Below are 18,102 nucleotides of genomic sequence, written 5' to 3'. Positions count from 1 at the left end.
CGATATCCAAATGCGGGACCAAGTGTTTGGGAGGCCGCCCGTCTCCAAAAACACCTCCCAAAAAGAACAAAGCTATATGGGGATTTTTGGGAGTAAAGCAGGAATTTAATATCAAATGTTCGGCCGGGTCGAACTTTGGAACTTAGAACGAATCGGTCTATATGGGACATTATCAAGATATAGTACGATAAAACCCATCTTCGAACTAAACCTGTTTATGGACAAAAAAAAAAAAGAATCTGTGTAAAGTTTCAGCTCAATACCTCTATTTTTAAAGACTGTAGCATGATTTCAACAGACAGACGGACGGACAGACATGGCTAGATCGTCTTAAATTTTTACGCTGATCAATGAAATATATGCTTTATCCGGTCGGAAATGGATATTTTGATGTGTTGCAAACTGAATGACAAAATGAATATACCCCCATCTATCGGTGGTGGGTATAAAAACAACACAAAAAAGTTGGCTTAAGCTGTTTTGTCTGGAAGTGGATAATCAAAGAGCTATTCATTGCTACGATTTTCTCTGCTCAGTCGACAAAAAAATTTTCCCACCCTAATATACATACCTCTTACCTATACACTTATTATATTAACACCCTAATACCCACAAGTCTTTAATGGTCCAAATTGGTCCTACACCTGAACAACGCAATTCTTATCTGCATGCGAAAACTTCCTTCGTTACAAATCTTCACCCGTGGATTGCAAATCCCTGTAATTTATGTCGCATTACAATGTTCTCGCATTGTCAATCATTTTGCATTAACCATATCTGTTGATCATGGCCTATTAAGCAAACAATAAAAGTGAACATAATCAACAAGATGAACCATAATAGGGTATGAACCAAAAAAAAACCCCTTGCTTGTCATGCATGGTGGTGGCATTAACCCTCAATTAAGGCTCCATTATAATGCAAACGTGTAAATGTGTAACAACCATCGATTTGTTTGTTACGTTGTTGTAGTTGTCCCCTTAAAGCCTGTATATATGCAACACAAAATACACGAAATAACTTGTTATTGATTGATTGTCGATTATTGTTGAGTAAATACACGCTTCAGTGGACGCATGTTAAATCAGCCCCCCCTCCAATCCAGCACACCTTTCTCTGACATATGTACGCACACCCTTTTTAAGCGTTCGCTGTATATCCTTCGATTGATTTCTGACTTATGACACACGTCGTCGTCATCGTCGTTATACTTGTGTTTGTTTTTGTGGGTGTTGTTGCAGCACCTTTGTACAACTGAGCTACCCTCTGAGTCCCTTCCACGGTCATTCATTCACCTTTCAACATCCATTACTAGAAATGACTCCTGCCAAAAAGGCCAATCATACATTTTGACACCTTTTCATTTAGACTAAGCGAGAGTGTACATACGATTGAGTTTTTTTTGTTTGATTTCTTTTTTGCATTGCATGAAGGCTTAGTAAATGATGTATGTGTGTGTGTGTGTGTGTGTGTGTCATGTATTTTATTTTTTGTATATTGGCCGGAAATGAAGACATTTTTGTGGGAGCGTTTTTTAAATCAGAGTTTATTTTAAAAAACAAATTGGGTGTGTTATTGCTTTGTGCATTTATTCGATTTAATTTGAGTGTTTACGGGTATATGTTTTTTTTTCTCTCTTCTTTTTTTTGAATCATTTGCAAAAGTGCTACTTCTCCGGCATTTGCATATTGAAAATTACTTTGAAAACTTTTTAAGTGAGTTTACTTACCTTGTGACTGTGTTGAACCGTGGGATCCCCACGAGGATTTGTACGATGAATCTGCAAACACAAAAAGATAGGAATTATAATAAATTGTAAATATAACAATATAATCAATTTTTTCCATTTAAATTGTTTTTTGAATCTATATATTAGGGACTTTGTTGTTTCCGCAGAATACGTTTACTTTTTTAGCAACAAATTACTAATGTCCCATTTTCAGCAGACTTTCTGCTATAACAGCAAACATATTTTGTTCTTATAATCATATTCACCCATTAACATTGGCCGTTTAAGATAGCTTAAAAACATGTAAGAGCGTGCTAAGTTTGGATCCATGGATCGCATTTGTTGAGTTCTTTGCGCGGTATCTCTTTTTAGGCAAACAAAGAATATTGGATATGAACTGTTATGGTATTGGAGCTATGTATATGAATAAATTAATTCAATGTTGAGCATTGTAGAAGTCATGGTGTAATATTTCAGTCCACTCGGATAAGAATTGCGCCTTGTATGGGCTCAAAAAGCAAAATCGGGATATCAGTTTATATGGGAGCTGTATTAAGTTATTGATCGATTCAGATCATATTAGACGCATATGTTGAAGGTCATGAGAGAAGGCGTTGTACAAAATTTTTGCCAAAACGGATGAGAATTGCGCCCTCAAAAAGTCAATATCCCAAGTCGGTTTATCTGGCAGCTATATCAAAAAATGGACCGATCTGCGCCATACTTACCGCAGTTATTGGAAGTCACAACAAAACTTCTCAGGCAAAATTTCTGCCAAATCGGATGAGAATTGCGCACTCAAGAAGTCAAGATCCAAGATCGGTTTATATGGCAGCTGTGCCAGATTATGAACCGATTTGAATCAAACATAGCACAGTTGTTGAAAATGATAAAAAAAACACAAAGAGCAAAATTATAGCCAAATCGGATAATAATTGCGCGCTCTATTGGCTCAAGAAGAAAAGATCCCAGATTGGTTTATATGGCAGCTATATCAGATTATGTACCGACTTTAACACAGTTGTTGAAAGTGATACAAAACACAACGTGCAAAATTTCAATAAAATCGGATAAGAATTGCGCCCTCTATTGGCTCAAGAAGTCAAGACCCAAGATCGGTTTATATGGCAGTTATATCAAAACATGGACCGATATGGGCTATTTACAATCCCAAACGACCTACTCTAATAAAAAGTATTTGTGCAATATTTCAAGCGCCTAGCTTTACTCCTTCGAAAGTTAGCGTGCTTTCGACAGACGGACGGACGGACGGACATGGCTAGATCGACTTAAAATGACATGACGATCAAGAATTTATATACTTTATGGGGGACTCTGACGCATATTTTGAGGTGTTACAAGCAGAATGACGAAATTTGCATGCCCCCATCCAGAAGTGGAAAGTATAATATTCCTCTTATATCAAGTACTGATATATGGCTGAATGTTGCTTTATGGCCGAATCCGAACAAGCAGTTGAAGAAAGACGGATTTGTTTCTATTTTAGAAACAATGATGGCGCATCTTAAGGTATCCGCTTATGCCACTGAACGTCTGAGTTAACAATTGAATAACATTTTAGCGGCGTTTATCCCTAAACTAATGCTGACAACGTTTTTGAGGCCTTAGTCATGCAAAACTTCTCCACCAAGAGTTGTCGCCCGAAAAACGCAATATGCAATAATTAATTCGGAAATGTGAACCGCACGACTGGAGATGGGCGATGGGTATATACCCAAAAGGTAAATACTGGTACCCAGGTAAATACTGCTAAATTGGGTAAATACCCGGGTATTTACCCATTTATACCCAAAAGCTGGGTATTTATAATTTTGCAGATTTTTGGGTATAAAAACATTTTTCAAACAGTTTTTGATGATTTCGTATTCTTTGTATATAAACCTAATCTTCTGATCTCTTAAAATTGGATTTTAGTTACATAGATCCGCTATATAGACCGATCTCCAGACATAAAGTCTTGAAGCAATAAACTGGTCATTTTTCATCCGAATTCGTTGTTTTTTTTTGGCACAGTAAATTCTGGTAGACCCCTACCCAGTTTCGTGAAGTGTGGTTGAGATCGGACTATATTTGGATATAGTTGCCCTATAGACCGACCGCCATAAAAGATCCATTTACTGACCGAATTCGATGAAATTTGGCACAGTGTATTCTGGTAGACCCCTACCCATTCCTATCAAATATGGTCCAGATTGGATCATATTTGGATATAGCTGCCATATAGACCGATCTCCCGATATAGAGTAATGAGCCAATAAAATGAAAATTTTTCATCCTTTTTCGATAAAATTTGAAACAGCGAGTGCCACTAAACCTTTTCGTTGAATATCGTCCAGATCGGACCATATTTGGATATAGAGTTTTGAGCCCATTAAAGGAGCATTTTTCATCCAATTTTGATGACATTTGAGTCTTAATAAACCTCTACACCTTTGTCTCTAACATCGTTCATATCGGACCATATTTGGATGGAGTTGCCATATAGACCGATCTCCCGATATGGAGTATTTAGCTCATAAAAAGAGCATTTTTTATCTGATTTTGATGAAATTTGAAACAGCGTATTTTGATAGACCTCTACACCTTTGTGTCGAACATCGTCCAGATCGGGCCATATTTGGTTATAGCTGCCATATAGCATTTGGTTATAGCTGCCGTTAGCATGTCCGCCTATGACGCTGAACGCCTGGGTTCGAATTTTGACGAGGCCATCAGAGAAAAAAAATTTCAACGGTTGTTTTCCCCTCCTAATGCTGGCAACATTTATGAGGTACTATGCCATGTAAAACTTCTCTCAGCAGCACGCCGTTCGGACTCGGCTATAAAAAGGGGGCTCCTTATCATTGAGCTTAAAAACTTGAATCGGTCTGCACTTATTGATATGTGAGAAGTTTGTCCCTGTTCCTTAGTGGAATGTTCATGGGCAAAATTTGCAGTTTGAAAAGGGGCCTCAGTTCTAAGGCGAGTCCCAACAGTGTGCCGCAAAGCGACACCAATTAGTTTTAACTTGACATTATACCTTACAAATGTAGCCAGTATTAGTTAGGCGATGTTCTGATGTTCCCGGCTGGATTTGAACCCAGGCGTCCGTGGTCATAGGCGAACATGCCAACCTCTGCGTCACGGTGGCTGAAGCTTAGGAATGCTTTTAAATAGCGTCTAATTTTTGTAAAATTCTTTTTGCATGCACTACACAATTTTTTTATTCATTTTGAGTAACAAATTTCGTTAAGTGTGAGTGAGTCTAAATAAATCATACACCCAGAAAAATTAGTCTGATGATATAAAATTACAATTTTAAAACTTTTGAATAAATCCATTTAATATTTTTGAACTTCTTAACAACAATTTTATATATTCATTTATTTTTCAAGTTTGTTTGCCTGTTAGGGCGAAGTTCACTAAATTTTACAATTTCTGTTTGTTTCTCTATCGAGACGAGCTCAATGATCGGAGATGCAAATAGAAAAGGAAAGCCAAAGATAGCAACACCCACCAACCACTATGGGACGCGTTTCGTCTTTGGTTAGAAGACTTTTCAACCATATTAGGTGTGATGGCTTCAAGGGCCGTTCGTTGGTACATTGAATTTGAATCGTATTAATAGCGAAAACGCATCAATGGTACAATTACCACATTAACCACGCTCGATAACCCTGTCTATTAGCTGTACTTTTTCCCAATGCATGTATTTTTGTGTAATGACAGACATTCTTTCTGTGGCAAATTACACATCTTCCGTACTACACATGATTTTGTGCATCTGTTGGAAGTTGTATTAATGGCTTCGAACGCTAGACAACGCCAACGGCTCTCGCTGTTGCTCCGAAAAAATTAGTGCAAATTAGTCTGCTAATTGTGAACGGATACAGATATCTGCAATGATAACAAAGTGTCCGTACCCGCCATATGACCAAATAGAAAGCTCCCTTAGCCTCACATCAATGGTCGTAGCAATTTATCTAGCCACAATATCCAAAAGCATTAGATGGTTAGTCCAAGGTATCTTTGTCAGCAAAACAAGTATACTTTTTTATACGGTGATGGCATGTAAAGCAGTTGTAGTCCTATGCAGCCTTCGAAATGCATGGTGATGCTTGGATGGAAATTGTCCAACGAGAGGAGCGGGAGGAGTAGTCCCTCATGCATCTTGGCTACTGATAAGAGATGGGAGATCGGTATGTACGACTCCCCCTTGCTCGTGTCCTTTTCATGTTTCAGTTGCGATATCAGACTGCCCATCTTCCATATATCGGGTACTATAATAATGTTCAGATAGGCTGAGGACAGTTGTAAGCTAATCGACTCCAGGCAGATCCAGATTCTTCAGCATCAGTTTAGAGATTCTGTCTGGAACTAGCGCCTTGGGCGACTTCGTGCACGGTTGTTGTTGTTGTAGCAGTGTGTTGTACACTGAAAGACTCCATCGGGCCAATGAAAGACTCCATTGGACCAATGCGGTACGTACAACCGTCTGCCATGGGATTGCTGTATAGTGATGGCTGTATAGCAGCAAGGAGATCACAGATATACGAATGGCTCGCCTAGAGTGAAAAGGCTAGAAGATTATCTAAGGAAAATACCTCATAGTTTATCTAAGTTTAGTTTATCTAAGGAAAATACCTCATATGTATCGCCAGCTTTTTTATTTAACATTTTTTTTTCCCAAGCAATCAAATAAAAAACCAAGTGTGAATTTGTTTGCAACACCCAGAAGAAAGAGAGATAGACCCATTGATAAGTACACCGATGGACTCAGAATCACTTTCTGATTCGATTTAGCTATGTCCGTCTGTCCATGTTAATTTGTGTACAAAGTACAGGTCGCAGTTTTCATCCGATCATCTTAAAATTTGGTACAGGCATGTTTTTTGGCCTTGAGACAAAGCCTATTGGAAAACATCGATTCAGATTTGGATATATCTCCCATTTATATGTTCGTCCGATTCGTGATAATAATGCAATAAAATGGTTACCGATTATAACTAAATTCGGCACCACGAATTCTTTTACGGCTTTCGAAATTTCGGGTGAATTTCATATAAATCGGTATATATCTTTCATCCGATATGACCTTTTAAGGTTATAGAAGCCACAGGTTTGGTACTATCTTTACAAAACTTAGCAAGAAGTGTTTTAAATTACTTCCCAATATGTGTGCAAAATTTCATGAACATCGCTTCAAATTTAAATATAGCTCCCTTATATATCTTTCACCCGATATGGATGCTGTAGTAGCCACAATTTTGGACCGGTCCTTTTAAAATATTGCATGAGGTGTTTCATTTGACTTCGCAACATATAGCTCGCATCTAGACATATTAGCCGTAATATTGGGTTGCCCAAAAAGTAATTGTCGGTATTATAGTAGTAATATAGTCGGCGTTGACAAATTTTTTCAACGGCTTGTGACTCTGTAATTGCATTCTTTCTTCTGTCAGTTATCAGATGTTACTTTTAGCTTGCTTTAGAAAAAAAGTGTAAAAAAGTTTCATTCATTAAAGTTCATTCTAAGTTTTATTAAAAATGCATTTACTTTCTTTTAAAATATCCGCAATTACTTTTTGGGCAACCCAATAGTATACGAGTATGTATGTGTTCTTCAGATCTCACCAAGGTCTTTCTTCTAAATCATGAAAATCGGTTCAGTAGACCAAAAGTTATAACCCCTAGAAGGTCATCTTCAACAAAAATTGTCAAATTTGACACTCTGTATCTCACCCTTTATAAAAAATATGGACCAACAATGCCATTTCTGAAAGTCTATGTTCTCCTCTATAAATATCTAGAACACCGCTCATATTAACAGATAAAAATTTTGTGAACTTATTTCCAATTTTTCTGCCGTTTGGCCCACTGTGCACCGGTAATCAAATCCTGGTAGGAACAAATATTCGGCGACAATATTTCTTAGATCTGCGGTCATGTACAACTCCTTTGTGACAAGGAGTCGGAGTGGCATATGGTTCGGACCAGTCTAAAAAAGGAAATCCCTTATGATAGGGCCAAAATTTTACTCGACTTACACTCATTGATATGAGAAAAGTATCCCCTGTTCCTTAAGGGAATGTGCATGAAAAAATTATAAAATTTATTTGATTTGTATGGAAGTATAAAACAAGTAAAAGCGTGCTAAGTTCGGCCGGGCCAAATCTTATATACCCTCCACCATGGATCGCTTTTGTCGAGTTCTTTTCCCGGCATCTCTTCTTAGGCAAAAAAAGGATAAAAGAAACGATTTGCTCTGCTATTAGAGCGATATCAAGATATAGTCCGGTTCGGACTACAATTAAATTATATGTTGGAGACCTGTGTAAAATATCAGCCAATTCGAATAAGAATTGCGCCCTCTAGAGGCTCAAGAAGTCAAGATTCAAGATCGGTTTATATGGTAGCTATATCAGGTTATAGACCGATTTGAACCTAACTTAACACAGTTATTGAAAGTCATTGAAAAAGACGTTGTGCAAAATTTCATTCCAATCGGATAAGAATTGCGTCCTCTAGAGGCTCAAGAAGTCAAAACCCAAGATCGGTTTATACGGCAGCGATAACCGGTTATGGACCGATTTGGACCATACTTGAAACAGTTGGTGTATATTATAAGAAAACACGTCGTGCAAAATTTCATTTCAATCGAATTAGAATTGCGCCTTCTAGAGGCTCAAGAAGTCAAGACCCAAGATCGATTTATATGGCAGCTATATTAAACCATGGACCGATATGGCCCATTTACAATACCTACCGACCAACACTAATAAGAAGTATTTGTGCAAAATTTCAAGCGGGTAGCTTTACTCCTTCGTTAGCGTGCTATCGTCAGACAGGCGGACGGATGGACAGACGGACCGACATGGCTAGATCGACTTAAAATGTCACGAAGATCAAGAATATATATATATATTATGGGGTCTCCGACGAATATTTCGAGTAGTTACAAACAGAATGACGAAATTAGTATACCCCCATCCCATGGTGGAGGGTATAGAAAAAAAATTAAAATCGTATAGCAAAAACGTTATTTACATAGAATTCCAAATCCAATTACAAATTCTCCGAAGAAACCATCGATATAAAATCAAACCCTAATGCAGGCCTAGCGAATTAGAAAATGCTAAGATAGGGGGTATATTCATTTAGTCAGTCCGTTTGCAACACATCGAAATATCAATATCAATATACTCCACAAAGTATATATATTTTCAATCGTCTTAAAATTTTAAGTCGATTTACCGATGTCCGTTTGTCTATCCGTCTATCCGTCAGTCCGTCCGTCTGTTGTTATCACTCTACAGCCTTCAAAAATGGAGATATTGAGCAGAAACTTGGCACAGATACGTCTTTTTGATGCACGCTGGTTAAGTTCTTTAACGGGCAAAATCGGATCATATTTGGATATAGCTGCTATATAGACCGATCTGCCGATAATGGGTCCAATGCCCATAAATGCTTTATTTTTTACCCGATTTCACTGAAATTTGAAACAGTGAGTAGTTTAAAGCTTCCCGACAACTGGTTCAGATCGGACTATATTTAGATATAGCTGCCATATAGACCGATCTCCCGGTAAAGGGTCTGAAGGCCATAAAAGCTTTATTTTTATCCGATTTCGCCGAAATTTGTAACAGTCGGTTATTTTAAGCCTCCCGACATCTGACTTAAATATGGATTAGATCGGTCTACATTTAGATATAGTTGCTAAATAGACCGATCTGCAGATAAGGGGACTGAAGCCCATAAAAACTTTATTTATTACCCGATTTCGCCGAAATTTGCAACAGTGAGTTATTTTAAGCCTCCCGACATCTGACCCAAATACGGTTCAGATCGGACTTTATTTAGATATAGCTGTCATATAGACCGATCTGCCGATAAAGGGTCTGAAGCCCACAAAAATTTTATTTTTTAACCGATTTCGCTTAAATTTGAAACAGTGAATTATTTTTAGCCTTCTGATCCCCGACCTAAATATGGTTCAGATCGGTTTATAATTGGATATATCTGCCACAAAGACCAATATTTTGTTGTACAAAATTGAATAGTGTCGTATATATTAGACTACTCAATGTCCGTACCGAATTTGGGTGCTTAAGTTCTCCAATTATCACCGGATTGTGACGAAAGGGGGTTTACATATATACCCGAGGTGTTGGGTATCCAAAGTTCGGCCCGGCCGAACTTAATACCTTTTTACTTGTTTCTAACAAGAAATTTTTTGCTAGAGCCGGCAAACACATTCTCCAGTTGAGCGGCGCGGATTAGGATTTTATTATACCCTGAAATACCAATGTGGTGCAGGGTATTATAGATTTGTGCATTTGTTTACATACATATTTGTTTATTTGTTTAAGAAGAAGAAGAGCTAGACCCATTGATAAGTATACGGATTGACTTAGAATCACTTCCTGATTCGATTTAGTCCTATGTCCGTCTTCCGTCTGTCCATGTATTCTTGTAATCAGGGTACAGGTCGCATTTAAAATCCGATTTTCACAAAACTTTGCATAAGTCTCTTTTTTGGTCCCAGGACGAACGCTATTGATTTTGAAAAAAAATCGGTCCAGATTCAGATATAGCTCCCATATATATCTTTTATCCGATATACTCTTTTAAACTGTAGCAGCCACAATTTTAGTCCGATCTTTACCAAATTCAGCATGACATGTTTCGTGCGACGTCTTAATGTGAAAAATTTCATCTAAATCGGTTCAGACTTAGATATAGCTGTCATATATAATTTTCTTCCGATATGACCTATTAAGGCTATAGAAGGCATAATTTTGATCTAATGTTTACAAAATTTGACGCGAAGTGTTTTTTTGGACGTCTTAATATGTGTGCAAGGAGGCCACCGTAGCGTAGAGGTTAGCATGTCCGCCTATGACGCTGAACGCCTGGGTTCGAATCCTGGCGGGACCATCAGAAAAAATTTTCATCGGTGGTTTTCCCCTCCCAATGCTGGCAACATTTGTGAGGTACTATGCCATGTAAAACTTCTCTCCAAAGAGGTGTCGCACTGCGGCACACCGTTCGGACTCGGCTATAATAAGGAGGCCCCTTATCATTAAGCTTAAACTTGAATCGGACTGCACTCATTGATATGTGAGAAGTTTGCCCCTGCTTTTAGTGGAATGTTCATGGGCAAAAATTGGCATTGTTTGTAATATGTGTGCAAAATTTCACTGAAATCGGTTCAGATTTAGATATAGCTCCCATATATATTTTTCATCCGATATGGTCTTTTAAGGCTGTAGAAGGCACAATTTTGGTCTAATCTTTACCAAATTTGGCACGATGTGCTTTTTGTGACGTCCCAATATGTGTGCGAAATATCATCACAGTCGGATCAGATCAATATATAGCTCCCATATATATATTTCATCCGATATGCCCTTTTAAGGCTGTAGTAGATACAATTTTGGTCCGATCTATACAAAATTTTTTTGACATGTTTTAAATGATATCCTAATACATGTGCGAAATTTCATCAAAAGCGAATCAGATTCAGATAGGACTCCCATATATATCTTTTATGAGTTTCGACTTTAAAGGCTGTAGAAGCCACAATTTTCGTACCATCGTAAGAAAATCCTACAAGGTTCTTTTCGATATATGGTTTCTTGGGGGAATGTTCTTAGAATTTTATGAATGCCAAATTTGGAGAGAATCGGTTAACAAATGTCCATCATTTGACCATCTTGCTTAAATACTGAGTGTCTATGATGCTCGATATGACAAGGCGATTTATTGGCACCTTTAAATAACTAAAGTCTATCACGTGCCTACAGCGATCAGTCCTATGCTTGCTCACCTATATGAGCTTGACGAAGGGATTTTGATAATATAAAGTTGGGGACACAGTTTCCTGGTTGATATGAGAGTCCCCCTCTTCTGGCAAACTAGATTAATGCTATGCTGAAGGGCAGAATAATCAATGCTTCACCGGCAGAGGGTTCGATAAGGATGATTGTGACCTCTCTTGTGATTCTTGGTTCTCAGGTAAAGTTAATTGCCTATGCTGATGTCATCGTCATTTTGTTTGGCAGTCGCTTTCTCTCTACTATCACGAATTTCTTTCAAGGCACGCTGAGGAAGCTGTCTAGCGCTTGGCATTAACCCCAGAACGACACAGCTGGTATTGTGCAGAAGAAAAAGGACGTATGGATTGTTTAGAAGTTCTTTCCTTGGCAAAATACCTGGGTGTTATTCTTGACCAGAGATTGAGTAGAGAAGTAACGTTGGAAGAGAGTCAAACCAGGGCTTAGTGCTTATTATTCATGTCGCAACTCCATGGACAGAAGTTGAGGAATAAGACCAAGGTTTACTGGATGTACACTGCTGTGGGTTGACCGATATGCACCTATCGATGCTTGGTGTGTCATCGGGTCCTGAAGAGGGTGATGGAGAAGGTACAGGGTATTGTGGCGATGTTGATATCAAGGGCAAGCACTGAATGTCATGACTACATGGCATTGGCAAATAGACAGACTATGTGCGGGACGGATCTTTCTTCAATGACGACCTGAATTTTATTTTGTCAGAGAGGAAGCTTTGGGCTGGGGCGCTCCGAACTTCTCCAAGCCATATATATGCACGGTTGGGTCTAAGTTGAATAGGACACTGGATCGGGAGTTTTTTGTGTCTATGTCCGTCCGTCCGCCCGTCCGTCTGTCGAAAGCACGCTAACTTCGAAGAAGTAAAGCTAGCCGCTTGAAATTTTTGCACAAATACTTCTTATTAGTGTAGGTCGGTTGATATTGTAAATGGTCCATATCGGTCCATGTTGTGATATAGCTGCCATATAAACCGATCTTGGATAGTGACTTCTTGAGTCTCTAGAGGGCGCAATTCTTATCAGATTGGAATAAAATTTTGCACGACGTGTTTTGTTATGATATCCAACAACTGTGCTAAGTAAGGTTCAAATCGGTCAATAACCTGATATAGCTGCCATGTAAGCCGATCTTGGGTCTTGACTTCTTGAGCCACTAGAGGGCGCAATTCTTATCCGATTAGAATGAAATTTTGCACGATGTATTTTGTTACGTTATCCAACGACAGTGCGAAGTATGGTTCAAATCGAATGAAATTTTGCACGCCGTGTTTCGCTATGACTTCCAACAACTGTGCTAAGTTTGGTTCAAATCGGTCCATAACCTGATATAGCTGCCATATAAATCGATCTGGGATATTGACTTCCTGAGCCTCTAGAGGTCGCAATTATTATTCGATTTGCCTGAAATTTTGTACGACGAATCCTGTCATGACCATCAACATAAGTGTTCATTATGGTCTGATTCGGTCTATTGCCTGATACAGCTCCCATATAAATAGATCTGTCTATTTTACTTCTTGAGCCCCCAAAGGGCGCAATTCTTATTCGAATTGGGTGACATTTTACAGAGGTCTCCAAAATATAATTAAATTGTGGTCCGAACCGGACCATATCTTGATATCGTTCTAATAGCAAAGCAAATATTTTCTTTTATCTTTTTTTTTTTGCCTAAGAAGAGATGCCGGGAAAAGTGCTCGACAAATGCGTTCCATGGTGGAGGGTATATAAGATTCGAACTTAGCACGCTTTTAATTGTTTATTGTGCGTTTTGACAGTTGTTTGGGCGAAAACTCGAAGTCTGTACTAGACTTTAGTCACAAAACTTAATGAAGCCAGTTCTATAAAGGAAATCTGTCAAATATATCTATTTCATTAAGTTCTGTGAATACCGGTGCTAAGGCTTTTATTCAAAGCTACCGACGGAATGTTTCGAGAGTATTGCCTATCCGATGATATTCAAATTCCGACGGGATACATCTTTCTGAAACTTAAGTAGCTTAACATTATCATTAGAAAAGCACTTTTTATATATACAACATAACATGTCTTCATATAAGTATACCAAAAATTATTGTTTTTTAGTTCTTTTATTAACTTTTAGTTCCCGCTAAGTTTCTAATATTTATATATATATATTTTTTTTTTAAATTTTTTATGTTACTTGTTTTTATTTAAATTTACAGTTATAACAAAATTTGATTTAAATTTATTTCTCATTATCTCACCTGCAAACAACATTGAAAAGTTGCTAAAACTTCCTGTCGAACGAGACAAATAATCAGCGGATGGTTTAATATCGAGCATCGTGGCACAGGGGGACAAGAGGTTCGCTACGGATGGTGGCCGCTTGGGTAAAAGCCGCCGCTTTAGTTAATGTGGAAAATTTGTTCACTAAACACTTTTCTCTTGGCATGCAGCAAGATTTTCCAATGACAAAACAATCAAAACAAAGAAATCCAAAAATAATTGTTTTACACGATGAACACTTGCCAATGCAATGGCAAATTAATGGCAATTAATTTCTCTTGGTTTCGGTTTTTTGGTGAATAGAAAGACACGTTAAAATAAAACCACACAACAGCAGCTCTATGTGTATATAAACTATTATTGGCCTTCAATTTGTATATGTTTTTCTTGCTTTTTATTTTTGAACAGTAAAAAAGGCTAAAACGTTTCGCTTTTTTCTGTGTCTGGCTGGCTGCGTAGAATTTTGTTTTTATTTTGGTTTGCTTGGCTTGTAGCTGCTCCGCTCTGTTCAATGTCAAAAACGGAACAGGAAAAGGAACGGGAAAAGTAACGATCGGAACCGGTTACCGTTACCGGACACCTCGACTTCCGGCCAACTTTTGTAGGCGAATTTAACGCGAGTGTGTGTGTTTGTGAGTGAATAAGTGTGCGTTCCAATGTCAGTGTGTAAGAATGCGCGCGAGTCGACGTTTTACGTAAATGTTTTTTTTTTTATTTTTATTTTATTTATTTTTGATATTGACGCTATGCAAGAGGAATCTCCTTCAAATTTGACACTTGCAATTCGATGTTGTCTAATTGAGTTTGTGATTTATTTTAAATTAATTTTTGAGTCTCTAGTCTAAGGATTTCGCTAAATTACATCAAACTCTGTGTTCACTGCGAATTTTCGTTTTTCGTTTTTGTGGCTCACTCAGTCCAGTTAATGTGGGCTAGCTTCTGGTGTGTGGTTTGCTTGAATGGTTGGTTGTGTGACACCGGATTGCGACTGATCTGTGGCACGGTAACGTAACAATTGATTTCATTCCGTCGTCAAATCGCACATATCCTGCCAGCTACCGGCGCGTAGTAGTGATTTCATTTTTGCAACCCCCTTTTGTTACGTGTGCCACGGTGTGTGCGGCTGTGAGATTTTTCGTTATTTTCCTTCCCAAAAGCAAGTCTTACACATAAGCACACACACACGCACACACATACACACACACACACCAGCGACAGGCACCATTAGCAAGAGCTTACAAAAACACACAAACACCCACCCACCCTGCTATTAGACTAAATTTATGTGTGTGTGTGTGTTTGTCCAAATGTATGCACTCATCAATCTCTGAACTTGTTGTCTATGTGTGGTGGGGGTGAGTTGTGAATTGTTTTGGAAATATGATTTTCACCAGAGGGTGGCATCAGCTTGCCTTGTGGTTGGGTGGTGTGTAAATGGGTGGGTGGTTGGTTGTTTGTAACCAGCCAGGCGACCAACTATTAGGCAAATGCCTTGCATGTGTGTATGTGTGGCTGTGTATTTCATTCCCTTCTCTATAACCCAATGTCAGAATGAGAGAAAGAGAATGAGAGCAGCGCAGTTGGCGCAGAGCATACATAAAGCACCGGCAGTACTTACACTTATAATCCGCAACCAACACCCGTTTTCCGTTCAAACACCAATCAGGGCTAAGGCAAGGTGTGGCTTGTTGGGCTTTCCAGCCATCATCTCCCATACATTGTGGAGCTTAAGAGACCAGACACCCTTCCCCCTCTATCTCTCTCTCTCACTCTCTCACTTAAAAGAATCAGAGTACGTAGCCTCCCAGCCACCCACAATGCCTTGTCATGTAATTAAAAGCTTTTCTGTTTAAAATCAACGCTTCAACGAATTCGTTAATATACTTGAAGCACACATACAATCACCCTTGTACACATACATCCACAGACAGACAGTTCCAGGCTTCAACAGCTATAATCAAGAATATAATGAAAAACAAAAAAGTGACAAAAACAGAGAGAAAAAAATGTGCAAAAATAAAACAAAACCTTCTTCGTTCGTACAGCTGAACGAACTGCCAGCGGATACTTTTTGTCAAATTGCTACCTCCAAGGAAGAGAAGGATTTCACAGCCAACATCAGCACACATACACAGCACTCAAACCAATACAACAATAATCAAACTGACACACACATGTATAAACTAATATTTTAGCAAAACTTTGTTATTTTATTGTGGGTGTTGATAATGTTGTAGTTGTTATTGTTGTTGTTTTCAATGCTGGTCTTGAGTCGATGACAAAGGAAAACATCTACAAATTCGTGGTCAAGATGACAATGGCTATAATTATAGTTTTCTTTTTTTTTTGGGTAACCATACCCATAGGACTAATATGGTGAAATGTGAATATTTTTATAAAAAGGGAGAGTTATGAGCTTGTTAGAATCGTGATTTTTACCTATATGTAGGTCTTAGACCTATTTGATCGAAATGAAAATCGGATTGCCTTATGAATTATTGATTCATAAATTATACAACAGGCAGTCAACATTTCAAAACTGGACCAGTCAAACCATATGCGTAGTTTTATCTTCCACCACCTCTGTGGCAGAGGTTTGTTTGTTTGCAACGCTAAGAAGGAGCAGAGCTACACCCATTGATAAGTTTACCGATCGGCTTAGAAAAACTTTCTAATTCGATTTAGCTTTGTCCGTCTGTCTGTTCATGTATTCTTGTGATCAAGGTACAGGCCGCATTCCGATTGTTGTAAAATTTTGCACAAGTCATTTCTTTTGGCCTAATGTCAAACGCAGTTTATTCGATATGGCCTATGAAGGCTGTAGAACCCTTATCATTGAGCTTAAACTTGAGTCGGACTGCTCTGCATTGATATGTGTGCATTTGCAATGGGCCTCAAACCTTAAAAACGGCAGATCGGTCTATATGGGGCTATATCAAGATATAGTCCGATATAGCCCATTTTCGAACTTAACCTACCTATGATCAAAAACAGAATCTGTGCAAAATTTCGGCTCAATAAATCTATTTTTAAAAAGTAAAAGTGTGCTAAGCTCGGCCGGGTTGAATCTTATATACCCTCCACCATCGATAGCATTTGTACAGGCTCTTTCCACGGTATCTCTTTCTAGGCAAACAAAGAATAAAAGAAAAGATATGCTATGTTATTTGAACAATATCAAGTTATGGTTCATTTCGGAACATGATTGAATTGAATATTGGAGACCATAGTAGAAGTCATTGTGTAAAATTTCAGCCAAATCTAGTAAGAATTGCGCACTTTAGGGGCTGAAGAAGTAAAACAGGGAGATCGGTTTATATTGGAGCTGTGTTAGGCTATAAACCGATTCATACCATATGCGACACGTATGTTAAAGGTCATGGGAGACGCCGTTGTACAAAATTTCAGCCAAATCGGATAATACTTGCGCTCTTTAGAGGCTCAAGAAGTCAAGATCCTATATCGGTTTATATGGCAGCTTTATAAGGTTATGGACCGATTTTACCTATTCTTGACACAGTTATTGATAGTCATAACGAAACACCTCATGCAGAAGTTGAGCTAAATCGGATAATAATTGCGCGCTCTAGTAGCTCAAGAAGTCAAGACCCCAGATCGATTTATATATCAGCGATATCGGGTTATGGACCGATATGAACTATTCCTAATACAGTTGTTGAAAGTCATAACAAAACACCTCATGCAAAATTTCAGCCACATCGGATAGGAATTGCTCCCTGTGGAGGCTCAAGAAGTCAAGACCCCAGATAGGTTTATATGACAGCTATATCAGGTTATCGAGCGATTTCAACCATACTCAGCACAGTTGTTGAAAGTCATAACAAAACACCTCATGCAAAATTTCAGCCAAATCGGATAGGAATTGCGCACTCTAGACGTTCAGGAAGTCAAGACCCCAGATCGGTTTATATGGCAGCTATATCGGGTTATCAACCGATTTCAACCATACTCAGCACAGTTGTTGGAAGTCATAATAAAACACCTCATGCAATATTTCAGCCAAATCGGATAAGAATTTTGCCCTCTAGCGGCTCAAGGAATTGCGCCCTCTAGACGCTCAAGAAGTCAAGACCCCAGATAGGTTTATATGACAGCTATATCAGGTTATGAACCGATTTCAACAATACTCAGCACCGTTGTTTAAAGTCATAATAAAACACCTCATGCAATTTTTCAGCCGAATCTGATGAGAATTGTGCCATCTAGCGGCTCAAGAAGCCAAGATCCCAGATCGGTTTATAAGGCAGCT

At 38.4% G+C, this 18,102-nt stretch overlaps 1 protein-coding gene across 2 annotated transcripts in view; it reads right to left on the bottom strand.

Moving 5' to 3' along the window:
• LOC106094248 (DNA-binding protein D-ETS-3) overlaps positions 1-18,102 on the bottom strand; it is a 162,875-nt gene that overhangs the window by 61,141 nt on the left and 83,632 nt on the right. The window contains exons 1-2 of one of the 2 annotated variants that reach the window (XM_059360631.1): positions 13,811-14,932; positions 1,730-1,780 (exon numbers count right to left, since the gene is read on the bottom strand). In XM_059360631.1, the coding sequence (XP_059216614.1) occupies positions 1,730-1,780; positions 13,811-13,889 (130 nt within the window). In that variant the 5' untranslated portion in view covers positions 13,890-14,932. Of the gene's footprint in view, positions 1-1,729; positions 1,781-13,810; positions 14,933-18,102 lie in introns of those variants that run through there. The other variant, XM_059360630.1, reaches the window with a different exon arrangement.

This window comes from Stomoxys calcitrans, chromosome 1 (genome assembly GCF_963082655.1).
Source record: "Stomoxys calcitrans chromosome 1, idStoCalc2.1, whole genome shotgun sequence".
Lineage (NCBI taxonomy): Eukaryota > Metazoa > Arthropoda > Insecta > Diptera > Muscidae > Stomoxys > Stomoxys calcitrans.
Note: the sequence above shows the minus strand (reverse complement) of the source record. Positions and strands in the feature narration are given on the sequence as shown.